The sequence below is a fragment of the Neltuma alba genome, unplaced genomic scaffold (genome assembly GCF_004799145.2).
Source record: "Neltuma alba isolate B1F8T4 unplaced genomic scaffold, ASM479914v2 tig00011687_pilon, whole genome shotgun sequence".
Classification (NCBI taxonomy): Eukaryota; Viridiplantae; Streptophyta; class Magnoliopsida; order Fabales; family Fabaceae; genus Neltuma; species Neltuma alba.
Window position 1 is genome coordinate 71,627 of NW_021636326.1, and position 16,803 is coordinate 88,429.

At 37.3% G+C, this 16,803-nt stretch overlaps 3 protein-coding genes across 3 annotated transcripts; all 3 read right to left on the reverse strand.

The window, feature by feature from the left end:
• Nucleotides 1-908: 908 nt before the first annotated feature.
• Nucleotides 909-2,285, reverse strand: LOC114716773 (uncharacterized). The gene has a single exon (XM_028901831.1). The coding sequence runs from the start codon at nucleotides 2,175-2,177 to the stop codon at nucleotides 1,179-1,181; it is 999 nt and encodes a 332-aa protein (XP_028757664.1). The 5' UTR covers nucleotides 2,178-2,285; the 3' UTR covers nucleotides 909-1,178.
• Nucleotides 2,286-5,777: 3,492 nt separating this feature from the next.
• LOC114716779 (basic blue protein-like) lies at nucleotides 5,778-6,656 on the reverse strand. The gene is made up of 2 exons (XM_028901838.1): nucleotides 6,427-6,656; nucleotides 5,778-6,339 (listed from the first exon to the last, which is right to left on the reverse strand). The coding sequence occupies exons 1-2, from the start codon at nucleotides 6,608-6,610 to the stop codon at nucleotides 6,140-6,142; spliced, it is 384 nt and encodes a 127-aa protein (XP_028757671.1). The 5' UTR covers nucleotides 6,611-6,656; the 3' UTR covers nucleotides 5,778-6,139.
• Nucleotides 6,657-10,241: 3,585 nt separating this feature from the next.
• On the reverse strand, nucleotides 10,242-11,840 carry LOC114716784 (transcription factor MYB57-like). Its single transcript, XM_028901843.1, has 2 exons — nucleotides 11,542-11,840; nucleotides 10,242-11,287 (listed from the first exon to the last, which is right to left on the reverse strand). The coding sequence occupies exons 1-2, from the start codon at nucleotides 11,711-11,713 to the stop codon at nucleotides 10,521-10,523; spliced, it is 939 nt and encodes a 312-aa protein (XP_028757676.1). The 5' UTR covers nucleotides 11,714-11,840; the 3' UTR covers nucleotides 10,242-10,520.
• Between the last annotated feature and the right edge of the window lie 4,963 nt (nucleotides 11,841-16,803).

Sequence of the window (16,803 nt, forward strand, 5' to 3'; positions counted from 1 at the left end):
TTGAAACGACCTCGGTATGAATAGTCTTCCCTGCTTTGTTTGCGTCTGGCTTTTGACGTCTCTGCGGCGTCTACCACGCGTGACACGTGGATGCAAACCATGGCCACTAATTCATAGCCAAGAGCCCAAGACTGTTTATTTGTCTATCTGGTTTGGTTAGGACTTAGGCAAGAGGGAGGAGATGTTCCCCTCGGTAGAGTCAAGGGATATATGCACACAACATTTATAATAATCAAGTTATTCCCAATCGTTTGTGTAATTCACTGTTCATTTCATTAGGGGGAGGATCGACAAATTAATAAAATATAGGGGGACAAGGCCTGTTTTATTATTAAACCAAATAATATATAGTCAAACTAGGGAGGATGAATTGTGGGGTAACTAGTTTGTGTTTTCTAAAACATTATTAATAGAAAACTTAAATTTGATAGAGTCATAATCCCAATTTAATATTATGTTCCCTCCCATTCTCTTCCAAACCAAATAACTTAATATTAAAATCTCTCTTGTCCTCTCCTTTAAAATTTGCTCCCCTCTCTTTTTATCAAAAAATGTCGTGATCCTTGTCATTCTTATATTTACTTTATTAGCCCGTGGACTACGTTAATTAGTTACTCTGTTATATTTTTTACTTCTCACATATCAGTACAATTTTTTAAGATCTTTTTATAATGTCGTCGAGTGGATATCACACGCATCAAAAATAAGGGAAAGGTAGGAGGTTAGCTGATTTTTTTGCCAGAACTTCTCATGATATGGACGATGTCGATCGTTTTCTGGACCAACCTTCACCGGGAATTTCTGGAGCTGATGCTGAGCCAGGAGGTTAGATCTTGTATTTGTAAGTTGACCTTTTAAGAAGAGATTTTGGTCTCTACTCAAAAAAAAAAAAAAAGGGAAAGGCATTATTCATAACTAATGAATTGCCACTGTAAATTTTATATATATATATATATATTTTACATTGATAATAATTGCGAGCAACAATATATCTGCGGAGAAAATGAATGGATAATTCTGAAAACGTGTTCCAAGAAAATATGGGGTCCAAAATTGTTCTTGTAATCAACCCATTTGAAGCCGTATGTATCATATAGCCAGGACATACACACCAACAGCTGGGTTTTAAGTGCGCAAAATGGTAAATTACGCGCATACATATATATAATAAGTAAGGGTCAAACATGGTATTGCTCCAGCTGAACATCTCTGGCCTTCAGGGGCACATACTCCCCTAAAAAGGCTTCCAGGTGATCCGATAAAGCCGACTTGTCAATATTCTCGTGGTGATATGACTTGCACACAAAGTAGAGCACCGTTTGGATGACCAGCCCAAACAGGAAAAACACCGACAACAACAGGAAACACAGCATCGCATAAGCTATTCTGTCAACGGAGCCCAACTTCCACCCGGTCACCACCACCGCCTTGAACAACACCTGAATTAGGATAAACGTAACATTGAGCATCAAGAATATCACTATGGCCAATCCCATCTTCCCCTTTATCAATTCCTTGCTCTTCTTCATGGCTTGAACCCCGTACGACTCCTCCAACACTGACAAAACGCTGGCTACTTGCCAAATTATAGTCAAATACACGAACCCAGCGAAAAACAATATGATCAGGATCACAAGGACGGCGATTCCTGCTTTTGTGGATCCGATGGTGACTGCCCATGTGAATACAACTAAGAATAGGATTATGTGATAAGCAATAAAGGCAGCGGAGACGCACAGGAAAGTAACCATGAGTCGTTTCCACACCTTGGGGACGACGCTCATGACTTTTCGGAAAGTAACGTCTCTGGCGGTGTAGATGGAGGCGACGGTGTAGACGACGGCGGAGGTGGAGAGGAGAGAGAAGATAAGGAGGACGGTGAAGTAGAAGATCTTGAAGAGCCAGAAAGTGGCCCATTCGGAGGAGATGAGATCGGAGAGCTTCTCGTAGCGGGGTGAGCCCAGTGGAGTGAAGCTCATTTCTTCGGCGTTATTGAAGATTTTGTGTAGAAGGAGGTTGGTGACTTCTATGTGGAGGAGGTAGATGAAGGAGAGGGGGAGGATGAGAGTGAGGGTGATCTGGGAGAAGATCTTTCGCCATGATGATATGATCTTGAAGGATTCTGTGAAGACGCCGAAGAGGCCCAGAAATTGCATCTCTTCCTGTTCTCTGTCCATGGCTGCAGGGATGGGATATCCCGAGGGTGAGACGATAAGGTTGCTTATGAGGACGAGGCAGAAGAGAGGACTAAATCAACGCCATAACATGAGCATCAGCAGGTTTCGTCAACTCACAAGGTAGACGGCAAATTAAATTGGGACCGGAGTTTGGATTTTCCAATGCGCTCTAATAGCCAAATGCCCAAATTACCCTTCTTTTAGATTGAAAAGTCAAAAGTCAACGGCTCGTTTGGAAAAGAAGCTCTTTTCCCATCAGGTATAAATTAATTCTCTTCTAATGGCAAAAAAAAAAAAAAAATTAATAATTCATTCTCTTCTGCCTGAAAGGTTTGTATGCAAATCTTACTCGATCGGCTTGTTCTTCAATGCCTTGACTATACATTTATTTCCAATTTTTTAATAAAAATAAAAAAACTTTTAACAAGTTTTGATTTTCGAAAAGGATTAAATATTTGTAATTTTCCTCATTTTTTTCCTGTCTAGCTTTCATGGTTTAATTAATTGGTTTCCTTTTGTAAAAGAAAATAATCAATCGGTTTGTAAACATCGTTCCCTTAGCTTGCAGGAAAAGTTGCACCCAAGATTTCAATTGAATAACTAATTTGGCTACACTCCTTCTTGAATGATTCTAATGCTCCTGGAAAACGGCTTACATCATGCATATTGTGCCGAAAATGCCATTTGTACACGATATATTTGAATACATGCAACTGTATATGTAAAGTATGTATTAGCAATTCTTGTTGGACCATTTCGGATTGACTATAGATATTACTTCCGATCCTAAATATAAGAGTTAAAACTAATTAACTAGTTTGAGTAGATGAAGAAAATAAGTTAAATTAGTTATTTGTGATAAATATGTATTGTTTTTTCTAAAATGTTCATATTAATCAAATTAATTGGTTAAAACTACCATTATTAAAAAAACTATCTTGGAAGAAAAATGAATAAATATAAAAAACAGAATAAATTGGAGTGCTATATTTAAGATCAAAATAAAAATCGAACGACGTCTTATACTAAGGATCAGAGATAGTATTTCAACATCAATTAGTTGGTTTCATTGTTAGGTAAAGAGTGACTCTTGATACGCAATTTTCCAATTTGGAGGGGTTCTCCCACACGGACGCATACATACAGACATAGTAGCCTTTTTTTCTTTTTTATTTAATGAATTACTCCTCCTATCTTAAATATAAAACCTTTATATATAAAGAGACAAGCAAAGAAATATCGGACTACAAAGAGACAAGCAAACGAGGCACGTCCAAACAAACCGCATGCATAATTTTTACGCTAGACGCGTAAATGCATGCTTTTACTCAGCAGTGGTTGGGTATATCGCCAGAGCGGCTGAAAATAAACCGGAATGTTGATCCTGAAGAGAATAATAATGGCAAAGGCGTAATTATGGAGAGAATGGGATGGCGTTGGCGGAAGTTGGGGAGTAGCGGCCCTGCTCAAAGGTCGGCGAAGACTGACAAGACTGAGTATTCAAAAGTTTGGGCCGTCGCTATTCACACTGTTTTTCTTAAGACCGAAATTATCATTGGAAGGCTTGGGTTTCGTCCCCTCTGGTCAACCTTATCATTTCTTGGAAATTTCCTCGATATCTCTTATGGTTTGGGTATCAAGAGGTGTTTGGATAGAAACCAAACCATAGTTTCAAAAGTGTTTTTACTATTTACGAAATAAATATATAAAAAATTTTATCTCGTTTTGTGAAAAAATTCTTCTTAGAAACACTTTTAAACATTCCCAAACACCCTCTTGCTCTGTCTTTTTGGCCCATAACTTGTGTGCAAAATCATCACTCATACAGCTTATATATTGTACTTCTGTTTAGAATTTGAAATTTTTGCCGGTAAAAAAGAAAAAATTTCTTTTTCCAATAACGTGATTAAAGGTGCTCTTACATTTAAAAGTCTAGGCATTAAATATTTCTAAGAGTTAAATTCTTATTCTTTTCCATGCAACGCACAAGAACCTAAAAAATTGAGCAAACGTATATTAATTAATCTGAGTAAAACTTTATGTGAAGTTTAAAAGTAAATTTAAAGAGCGAAAAAAAAAACGAATAGAAAAGAGACTGTAATAGAATATGCGCAGACGAATCCAGAGGGACACACGGCTGGCGTCGATTATGCATGAATGTCATGGAATATGAATGCAGCGTTTGGGAGGAATAAAACCGTGGCCGTGGGCCTCAAACAAATCATTATCCGAGCCATTAACTGAAACCGGCCAGACGTAACCCGCTATCCTGGAGGCCCATTAATTGAAATTTGCACTCATCCTCTCATGCTTCACCGGCGGGACGCTGCCTTCGGATCAGGCCCCACTGTTGAAGTGTGGCATTGGAACGACACAAGATCATCATCAAGAAAGAAAGAAAAATGAAAGTTAAATACCCAAGCTTCAGATATGAAAGAGGCCAAACCCACGTGCTGCACTGAGAGATGCCAATGGAAGAAAGACTGCGAAATACCATGTCCGGTTCTAATTATGGAAACTTGTTTATAAATTATAAATGAGGTTTTAGAATTAAAATCAGAAGCAGTAGCTTTCACCAGCTATGAAAATGTGTCTCTCTGTTTTCTCTGTTTCTTTTTTTTTTCCAGTCTAAACGTTGAAAGAAGTATGCACCTTGGTTGCATTTGTGCAGATCTGATAGGCGCTGGCAAGGGAAAGCACGAAATCTTTGCTATTATAATTATTATAAATGGCCTCCACAAATGATAGGCTTGCCCTTCCACATTTATTCTACTCTCTTGAAAGTGGGAATAACTGAATAATCGGTATGGACTTCTTTTTTCCTCAACATACAGCTTTTAACTGCGATTAGAAAATACTACCTCCGGTCCTTAATATAAGACTCGTTTGACTTTTTGTTTGGTCCTAATTATAAGACCCCAATCTATTTTGTCTCTCATATTTATGTATTTTTTTTCAAGATAGTCCTTCTAATAATGATAGTTCTAGCCAATACACTTAATTAGCAAGGACATTTTAGAAGTGACAATACTTATTTATTACAAATAACTAACTTAACTTACTTCTTTAATCTCCTCAAATAAGTCAATTGGGTCTTATAATTAGGACCGGAGGTAGTATATCATTAATTTTTCCAATCCCAGTATCCCACTTCCCTTAATTATCACATGATTATCATTCTATCCCTTACCAATGATGGCATCAGATGCCCCCGCCCCAACCCTGGTTTTTTTGCTGCCATTCCGCTCTATTCCTTCATTTATTCCCCAGTCTGTTTAACTTTCCCTGCCTCCATTTAAAAATTTGAATACTAATTCAACCCAGCTTGTGTTTTTATTTACGAAAAAACCAAAAAAGGTGTCCGAGGCTGCTCTCCGCTCGATCAATCTCTTTCTTCCTTTTAATGGGGGAAAAGGGTTGCGGCATCATTGAAGTTGGTACTCGCTTATCCTAAAAATGAAAAAAGCTCCCTGGCGATCAGTACTTGAAGTCCAGTAAGAGCTACATTAATGATCAGTTCTTAGTATCACAGCCATTCAGGGGGGAAATTAAAATAAAGAAAGAAAAGAATAACTGGGCGGCTCTAGCTTAAGTTCAAAAGAAAGATGAAAATGGGAATATATATATCGAGTTTAGAGATGTTGAGAAAGTCGAATAAAGCGAACCAAACCACAAATTTGTAACGCGGTGGCGATCAGCGAACTAATATTCCCAAATATATTATACATTGCTGATTAACCCAGATGGAGTCCACCGGCACTTGGACATAGATAAGGACCAACCCTCCCTTGCCCGATACACCACAAACAAACTTCCATAACTAGCCAGCCCATTACTCGCACAACGTGATTATGTCACAGGATTACAGTACTCACATACGCGCACACTGACCATATAACAGAAACATTATGAAGATGCTCTATCTTATTGATAATTAATTATACATATTTGTAAGGGCTGAATCACAGGGCGTTAATAGCAAGCCTCATGCCGGACTGGCAGTGGCCGGAATTGCCGCAAATGAAGTAGTTCTGGCCGCGTGCCAGCCTTACCTGGTCCTTCCCCGTACTCAACACTTTGGCACCCGCCGGAGAACTGCAGCTCTGGTACCCATTTCTGTTCACAGCCACCACATTGTGCATCGTTGCGTCGTAGTTAAACACTGCCGTCATTCATCAACCGTCACTAGTTTTCATGCATATGAGTAATTAACAGGGAAATAAGTTGTGAGGGACACACGGGTACTCACCGAGGACATCGCCGGCTCGGAACCTCTTTCCTTTGGGCCAGGTATCAGAGTTCAAACCCCAACCTCCGGGGCCTCCCACCGTGTAAGTTGCGGCATTTGCGGGTTCCAGCTGAACAAGCACCAAGCACAGTAGCGCCGCCCAGGTCACCAGAGTTAGAGTGGCACTGCCTCTTCCCCCGTACATTCTCTCACTCCTGGCTGCTTCAAGAGCAATGGCAGAGCTGGATCTCACGAGTTGGATTGTGAGCGCAGGTTAAAGCTTATAAAGAGGAGGTGTGGTGGTTGAAACGACAGAGTACGGGTGAATGAATAAAAAAAGAAGCAAGAGTTGTGGTGGTGATATATTCATGGTAACTGATAAGTACCAGGTTTAAAAAATTGAGCAAGTTGACGGATGAGAGAGCCCTGTGCGGGAATGAGTAAGTAAAGAAAGAACGAAATAAGACCGGGGGAGTAGAGTAGCATGAATTTAGGAGCATGATTGAAGGACTTTGAGGGGAGGGGATATGATTAAAGATTAAAGTGATCACACAATCAATCCCATTAATAAAGTCGGTAGCCCCACCCACCTGTAAGCCCTCGATTAGACACCACTCGCACCCACTGCTTCTCGATCCTCCTTAGGCCTCTTCCGTTTTTAATTTTATGCTTGGTCTGCCATGCCAATGTTTACCCCATACAGAGAGAGACACTTCAATAATGAAACACATAGTATACATTCAAATTCAAAGCTGTGCATGCATAATCAAAGCTAAAAAAGTACGTTCGACAAATTCACTTTAAATGATAAATCATTATTATTATTATAATGTTTTCCACCCATATTAATTACCTCCTATTCTTAATATAAGAGCTAGTTGAATAATTTGAATAGATTAAGAAAATTAGTTAAGTTAGTTACTTGTAATAAGTAGGTGTTGTTTTTTCTAAAATATCCTTGCTAATTAAGCATATTGGCTAAAACTATTATTATTATAAGGACTACTATGAAAAAATGACTAAATATAAAAGTTAAATAAATCCTTATATTAAAAAAATAAGAACCGAAGGTAGTACAGGTGTGTAGCTAGTAAGAAAACGTTGGCTGACAGTAGAACCCACTTGGCACTGGAGTTATGCAAGTCGGACCGAAGTTAGCCCACCTTAAATGGACTGCAAATTTTCATAGCTGAGCCCATTTGTTCACTGAAGGGGCCACTCCATGAGTTCAAACCAGACTACGTTGAAATGCCGGCCCTTACCATTTGGTATTATCTTCAAGTTTGTACGAGCACGCACCAGTATGCAGCCAACAGCTTTTGACCACACACACTTCCATGTCCATTATGCAAAGGCCGAATTTTCAACTTTGCTAAAGGGAGCCTTTATTTTTCAGTTTCTCAAAAGGGCCATTCCAGTAACTAATAAAAGCGGCATGTGGTTATGGAGCAGTATTCACATTGCATTAAAAAAAAAATATTTTTTTTATATGCTAAATCTGCACCAAAGTTATCCAAGATCTTAAGGAGGCATTTGACAGGACAGCACAAATCGGGGGTGACATGAAATTGTTATCTTTTTCAGTTGTTTTTTATGAGTACTTTTTTTTTGGGCGGTCAAAAGGCAAGAATCTTGCATTGACTATAGAGGGTAAATCGCTTAAAATTGCTAAAAGTGATGGCTTTGTTCTAACCACCACTCAGGGATTAAGATAAGCCACTAGTTAAAGCCACCAGAAAATAGGAAGCACTGGTTAATTCAAGGCATGGATATCAGTGGCGGGTCCGGACGTCGATGTATACTCCTCCCAGGGATCTGTAAATTATTGTTTAGTTTCTCTGAAATATATTGATATAAGTTCATATTGCTCAGAATGGAAGAAGGCACCATTAACTTTAAGGGGAAAAAGGGATTTTGCAGGACATGATGATAGCAGAACATATAAATAGTATTTGGCTTACAAGAAAGTACATATATATAATTATGCATGTTCCCAGGAGATTGACTGGAAGGTTTATTATGTGTAGGAATAATAGGTCACATATATATATTTCCAAATTGTCGGATGAAGCAAGTGACGGGGGTGAGTCAAAGGTGTGTCTAACTTGATCTGTTCCGAACCCTGGGACGTCAAATATGGCGGTTGACAATACAAACCTATGATGCCATATATTCCGAACGAAATAGTTCCGTTTTTTGAAATTACGTTAATGTTGTGATTATTGAGGATCGGAATTGTTGGGAAGAGGTTATGAAAATGTCGAACCTACTTACTGGATTTTATTTCATTCCTACCTAGAAAATCATCAGGTTGAATAATTAATTTGCAATCCGACAATATTTTGACTCTTCTAGTCCGTACCCTCCAAAATATTCATTACCTTTGCACTTCAAACCCAAACAGAACATCCCTGCTAAAAACAAACGATAACTAGACCTTAGGCATACGAAGCAGCAGACAACACCAAAAACAAAACCAGACCGAAAAAAGAATAGTGAACTCGTGCTTACTTAAGAGCAAAGTAAACACTACCATTGATTCCCAGCAGGTCGGTCACCTACCCTCGTTTATATATGATACTCATCATCCCATTAAACTGCACATAGCCTTCGTTTTTATGTTTTGGTAACCATAACCTTCAAATTTTATTCAATATTAGTATCACGTAGATTGATTTGTCCCTACTTTTTTAGTTGCAGCCACCACATATCAAATGAACAGACAATTTTTTCAAGCCATCATATATGAATATATCTTCTGCTTGTCATTTAAGATGAGTGCAATCTATGTGTAAGACCATACTTAAATATATATATATATATATATATATATATCATGTCATTTTTGTTATGATGCAAGGAAATAATCTAAAAAAGTAACCTCATTCTCTTGTCTGCATTTTAATTTTCTAATTGACTTTGATATTTCGAGTTTGAATTACATATCAAGCTTATCAAATAAGAACTCCATAATGATCATGATGCAGGTTTAAAATGGCCTGAAATTAAAAATTAAAAATATCTATGGGGATTCTTATTGAACCTGAGAATATAAATATCACTTCTATATATGCCATCGTCTAATTTATTCTACGTAATGATACAGGTTTGAAAATCTATGATACATTTTCCCGAGAATGTGAAAATCAAAATGGTTGTTCATATTCCGCCCTCCTCCTCCGTAATGTGTCCACACATTTCTCCGACATTTTGCTAAATATTTATTGGAAAATTGGCATATGCATGCGTCCAAACTGATAGTTATGACATCAGTCGTTTGATTCCAGCGAGGCACCCAAGGAATGTGGCTCCTTCCCAGAGCTAGCTAGGGACAAAACGGTAGGGTACCACTCCCACCAAAATCCGTTCATGTTAATAAATAATAATATAATGCTAGTTTATATCGTATCTTCTCGTTAATTTGTTCAATTCAGATATATGCCCATTCACTGAAAAGGGGAAAACTAGCCCATTCAAATTCATTTTAATTTAAACACTATATGAACCGGAAGCCTGATTATTGCATTTTGAGGGACTGCATATAATGGAAAGAATGCGCGTGCATGATATATTCAGTAATTATATATTCTAGTTTTAACTATGCAATGCTCACTGCAGCTGACAGCCTTCCATTTAATTAGTGTAGTTTAAGATTCTAAGAGAACTTGCGCTATATATGAAGAGAGAAACCAAAGAATTTAATCGAAATCTGCAAACCTTCACTACGTTCTTTCTTCATCCTCTATGTAGTGTTGTGAATCACGCACAATAAATATGCGAATCAAAGTCAAAGTACAATGCCATTGATCCATACTCAAGTTTGTATGCCTTACGAGTTAAAATGGAAAGTATAAAAGATCAATATATCTTGCATACCAAAAAGCTCGATTCTCGTTCACTCTAATTACAAAACCGAAAGGAAACTATATATGACCAACCTGCCATACTCAATATATTGAAAAGCCAACACAACCACATGCGCATAATTTACCTGTATCTATATATTTTAAGAGACTCCTGATGCTAACTGCTTCATATTGTAGATACGAAGGCTAGCTAGTGAGCTAAACTAGTCATACGTATAATATGAAGTTAAATAAATACTTCACTTGTTGTCACGACGATGACACACCCACGCCCAGAAAATCAATGAAGGGAACTTCTTTGAGATCATCTGCTTGCTCTTGTTCCGGAGAAGCTCTCTCCTTTGCGAATGTGGGTGAGATATCGCATAGATTCGTCAAGTCCCTATTATTTATTGTCCTATGTTTCTCATCATCACCATCACAACCTAAGACTGATCTGCAACGACCTGGAACAACCTTCCGGTAGTTTTGTAGAATGCTGCCGTGTGATGATGCGGAATTTGGATAAATTCTGTAAAGATAACTATCCGACCCTTTTGAACATTCTGAGAAGTAGATGTTAAAGCAGGGGTTGAAGTAATTATTATCTTTCCCTTGTTTCGCCATGGATGCGAAATTCCAAGAAGCCAAAGAGATGGAGGGAGAATATTCTGCAATGATTCTACTCTTATCGATGTTCCGGAAGTCAAAGAGCGTTTGGGAACCAAAGATATCTTGCGATTTCGATCTTTTAGTAGAAGAGAAAGTGTCACTGGAAGAATCATTGTAAACATCTTGGAAGACTCTCTTGCCACTTAACTGCTTGGATTGCTCTCTTTGCTTTCGTGCCATAATAACATGCCAGTGATTCTTCACAGCGTTATCAGTTCGACCAGGAAAAAGCCTCGCTATCAGTGCCCACTTGTTCCCATGAATGCGATGGGCTGCCAATAACCTTTCTTCCTCTTCTTCAGTGAATGGCCTCCTGTTAATCCTAGGGTCAAGCTGATTAAACCACCTTAATCTGCAACTTTTCCCTGTAATCGGGGAAATCATCCCAGAACAAGATTAATCAATACGATCATGTGATTTATATATACATATACAGGTTATATTCGCATATATATGCTACCCATATACAGTAGTATGTTCTCAATAATATCCTGCTCAACTTAGCTAGTGCAACAATATTCAATCCAAAGCCTCCGAAGAAAAATATGATTTTTAATTTGCTTTTGTTTTTCATTTCAAGGAAGAAATTAAAGATATTCAATCCAAGTCAATTAATTACCTGATCTTCCTTGGAGCTTCTCAGCAATTGAATTCCAGTTCTGCGCTCCATACTGTTCGACAAGCTGCCGGAGTTTTTCATCCTCGGCGGGCCTCCAGTGACCGCGAGGACAACTCTTGGAGTCCTGATCGCCTGTTGATGAAGCAATCGCCACGAGATCAGAATCTTCCATGACAGAAAGTATTAGATATTGTGGAGGCCTCCAATTTGCTGCAACAATTCTTGAGGGTCAAGCACACCAGGGAGAGAAGTGGAGAAGAAGATATATAAGAAAGTGGAGGAGAGGACCAGGAGATGGAAGGAAAGGAGGGGGTTGGTTAACTAGGGTTGTGAGATGGCAAGTCACTTTTGTTGGCTTTACACGATATATATATTGCCCCCCAATATCTACATGTATATATTGTGTATGCTTGTAGCTTCAATGACCTTCTTGTTTATGCCATTATTGGTCCTTGCAACTTCCTTATCAGATTCCTCGCTTTACTTATTCTGTTCGTTTTCAACTCCTCAACTATTCTAATTAAGACCATGGTACCACGTTATATCAAATCCATTTGTTGGTTACCGTATAGTTTTTACTAAAGGGACTTCTCTCCTTGATCGAAGACTCGTCAATTATTTCTATGTTATTCCAACATCTTTCATTAATAAGTCCCTTACACCTAATTCCTTGAACATTAGGGTGCACTGATCTTCATTAAATGAAGCGGTTCCTAATAATTAAGCAATGCGATGTTTGTTGCATAGTTACCGATTTTATTCCATGTTTAATTATAACCATGTTATCTTTCTGAAATTATATTCATAATCATGTTGCACATCGCTTTCATCTATTTCTGCCAATATATGGTTGGTAGATTTAGAATTCAATATATATTTACAATAATTCTTCATGATATATATGATCACTCTGATTAATGGAGAGTGTACTGTACAGTCAACGCAATCAATTTACCATTAGCTTTGCCCAAAAAGAAAATTTCACCACTAGTTGAGTACTCCATTTGCTTCTATTTATAAAACCTCAAAATTTAAATTATTTGGTCCTTTTATAAGAACCTACTAAGGATTGTCTGAACATCAAATGTGTTTTCTTGAAATGCACAATTTAAGTAATAAGATCTTATAAAAAAGACCAAACCAATTCAAATTTAGTTAATAGTTTTTTTTTCCCTTTTGATCATCTGACGTTAACTCTAGCACGAAGAAACTTGTGCAAAAGAGATGAAACTAATAAGCCTGCATATATGTTAATGCTGACATTGATGAGCTTCAAAAGCGCCCCTTAACATGGTCAGAAAAATAATGTGCTTAATTACAAAGTTTAACCCGCGTCATAAGTGCACGTAACAATAAGCATCACTCTGACAAAAGCTTGTTCTATTTGAGTATATCGACAATGAAGTTTAATTAAATTACGTACCATGACTTTTAGTCCAAAGAAGAATTATATTGTGGAACTGACTTTGGCCTCACCACCTATGATTTCCAATTCTCATTTTCTATAATTGCCTACCCAGTACGTTGTGCTCGAGCCTACTAACATCCTTATATCATTCACATCAACAACAACACGTGGCGCTTTTTTCCAATATGTTGAGGGCCCATTTAAATGGTTAGTTTTTAATTATGATTTACAAAATAAGAGTTAATTTTGTTTATAACAGTTTTATCTTGACTTACGTAAAATGTAATTATAAGTAATTCTAAATGATTTCTAAGAATATGAACTATGTTAATGGCTAGAGACCAATATTTTTAATGGTTAAATTTCTAAGGACTTGGTTAATTAAGGGCATTTAAACTATAAGGACCTGATTACGAAGCGGGTAAAATTACGTTGTAAGCGCCAAAATGTTAATTTTTAAAACACCATGTGACATCTGAATATTGGGGAAAATTTTTTCTGTAATTTAGTTTTATACATAATTGATAATTGTAGCCAGATTTGCTGGCCATGCTATATTGCACGTACGTAGTATGGGCAAAATTAATCCGATATAATTTTTGTTTTATTTTGATGGGCAAGGAACTGACAGAAGTGTCATGATCAGTTTAATCTTAAGGTTTAATTCAACAATGCCGTGGAAGTACAATATCAGGAAAAGTACTTCTAAACCGTCTGCCTTTGTTTTTCATACTTCAATTCCATGCAGATGGCAAGTCAAATTGAACAGTATAACACACATAATTAAGTAAATGTAGTATTATATAAATGTGTTTCTTTACCGATTGAGACTTCACATACCAGGAAATCAATTATCTATTACCTTCCCTTCCAAAAATCGCTAAAGTCTGCGCGAATTAACAACGAAATTAATCAGCCAAACCGTAAATAATATTGTGTTAGTACTGTACTATATATATATCCCAGCATTACGTTTTCAGACTGTTTGAACTTCAATCCACACGTTTCATATGGCTTCGATTTGTTTATGTTCGTCGAACGAACGATTAAATCAAATATAAGCGTACACGGAGATCAGTTGAAATAAATGCGACAGTTTTAATTAGAAGTATTAATCACACTGACACCCCAAATCCCCTTATTTTAATTCGTATTGGTATTGCGTGCTAAATTTTTATTTGTATACGAGCATGGTCCACAAAAATACAAATTAAAGTACCTAATTGTCCAGGGAAAATAAAATTAAACTGAGCTTAAAATCTTCAGGTAAGTTGTGGTCAAAAAAATAAAAATAAAAATTCATTTCTAGAATGCGCGTAAGTCGACTTTGGGCTTCCTCCTGTCATTATTTGAATTGAAACTATATATGCTGAACTTACAGCTGGTAATCAATAGCACGCTGGCCAGGTCAGGAAGACTAAGTCCAGTCATAACTGCAAAACTTAATTAGTTGCTATAAGTTATAGTAGCTGCATAATCATAAAAATACCCTTTAATTTGAAGTCTTATGTTCAATTTTCCATGTTGGGTCTTCAAAATTCCACTTTGAAGTTTGACCATCACAGTACACCTTGTCGACCAATAGCATTCTTGCATACCACCCTGAAGTCTGCCAAATGTGTATCAGTTCTTAAGCATTGCTTTTGATGCATGCAATCCTAAATGCATCATAAATGAAAAAAAATTAATCAATCCTTGGAGGCACCAGAGGTTGATTATTATTCTGGTGACCCAGATTATCAAGCTAATTGCAGGTGAAAATAAGATGAACCGTCTAAATAATTAATGGTGCAAGGAGCAATATTGCTTAGCGAAGTAAAGTTCCAACAGGGGAAATAGGCCGAGTCGAGGTGATCTCTCAAATTTGAAAATGACTTCAACTAAACCTTGGACTTCACTTCCGATATGGATGAAAGGGGATCTTACTGGAGGATGATTAAAGAGGATCCATACTAAGTTTAGCTAACAGTCCAAATGATGCGATCCAAGGTGAACCTGGCATCCAAGTTTGCATCCTACTCGATCAAGTCATGCATGAGCATATATGACATCCAATATGATGCTCAAATTAAATGGAGGTGTCATTTAAACATCAATGATATGTTAGGATTTATTTATTTATATTAGGTGGTTGATATTTATCTTAAGTCAAAATTCACTATTTAAACTCCATAAAATTAGGTTTTCCATCTGATTTAAATATTCTTAAATTATATATTTCCAATTAAATTATTTTTAATAATAGTCAAATATCCTCTAGTTATTATCCTATACTATCCCTTTTCATAATATTCTTTTATCCTTTAATCACTTAAAATCAATCCTTATTTTTCTTATAATTATAATCAATCTTTATTTTTCCTATAAATAGCCCTTTATATGTACGTTATTCAGAATCCGCCCCATTTCTCTTTAGGCTCCCAATCACTAAACCCCTTCATCAAGTGGAGTGCCTATGCATATGAACGGTTTAAGCAACTTGAGGATGGATCTGACCAGAATTTACATCAGAATATTACTTTGTTTTATATGACGACGCACCTGCTGCTGCTAGCTAGTATTAATTAGCTCACAACAAGGTGTAATCAATACTCTGTCCCAAAAGTTTGAGTCGGTAAAATTCTTAAACAAGGAAGAACTTGCCACCGTTCGCCATGGGTAAAGAAACAAATTAAAGTGGTAATTCTACAAGAAAGAGAAGTCATTTTCAGTAGAGATGCCTAGGAAGTCGCCTTAATAAGTAACGAGGTTATATTATATCATCAGTCACCAAGTGTGTCATTTTATATGTGGTCGTTTAAGCTAAATATCAAAATATGCCAACGGCAAAGAAGAAGTAGACAGTTAAAAAAAGAATGATACATCTCTTTCTCCATGAGTTCTGCCTCTGCCTGTAAGTGTGTGTGTGAAGAAGAAGCACAAACAGTGGCAGGGTTTGAAATAGCTTTCAAAGTTGTGAGAACATTTCAGTTACTTGCACAGGCAAACATCCATTCCTCTCCTTCAACTGTCTTTGTATGAAAACCATCATATACCTTTTTCTCACACCTTCCCACGTAACCTAAGCAACCGGCCACTTTCATCATCATAACCCAAACCACACCGTAATTTGACATCAACAGCCCCTCAAATTTCCCAACAAACTACTTTGACTCTTTCTTGTCCACATAATATTACACCCTTCTTTACGCATACTTTTCACCCCCATTTTAGTCGCCATTCCTCACATCACCCTTTTCGTCATTTTCACCCAGTGCATATTGTTGTTACGCCTTCATTATTATCATTATTATATGCTGCGGCCTTTTGTAAAAGCATATCGTACTTGGGTAACCAGCTAGCCAATTCACTTTAATTAATTTTTACCGACATTTAGCATAGCTTGACTAGTGTACGAGGAATATTTACCCACAAATTTATCCGTTCTTGGTTAGCACATGTTCGTGCCACTTGATCCTGTAGGTGGCTGAAAGCCTTGAGAATGAAGACCACGTTTGAAAGTTAATTTCTCGATCTGCGAATTCCTTTTGTTTTGATCACCCCATTGCTCACTCGCTTTCTTGCTGGGATTGTTCAAATAAATAACTTTTTTATTTCCCAATTTTTCCAGCAGCCTGACGACGGAAAAAAGAATAAACGTGTAGAGTCCGACAAGTGGTGAAGTAACCCAATGGATAAGTTTGTGAATTGGACTCGCACATTTTTTTCCCTCTCGTCAGCTCTGTAAACTAACATCAATAAAACCCGAGTAAGATATTCCGTTTATTATTATTATTTTTTGTTTTGGAACATCGCAAAACCGTGTCTAATTTCGTACGCCCTTGGTTGTGTTTAATCTTGAGGGTCAAGTAGAG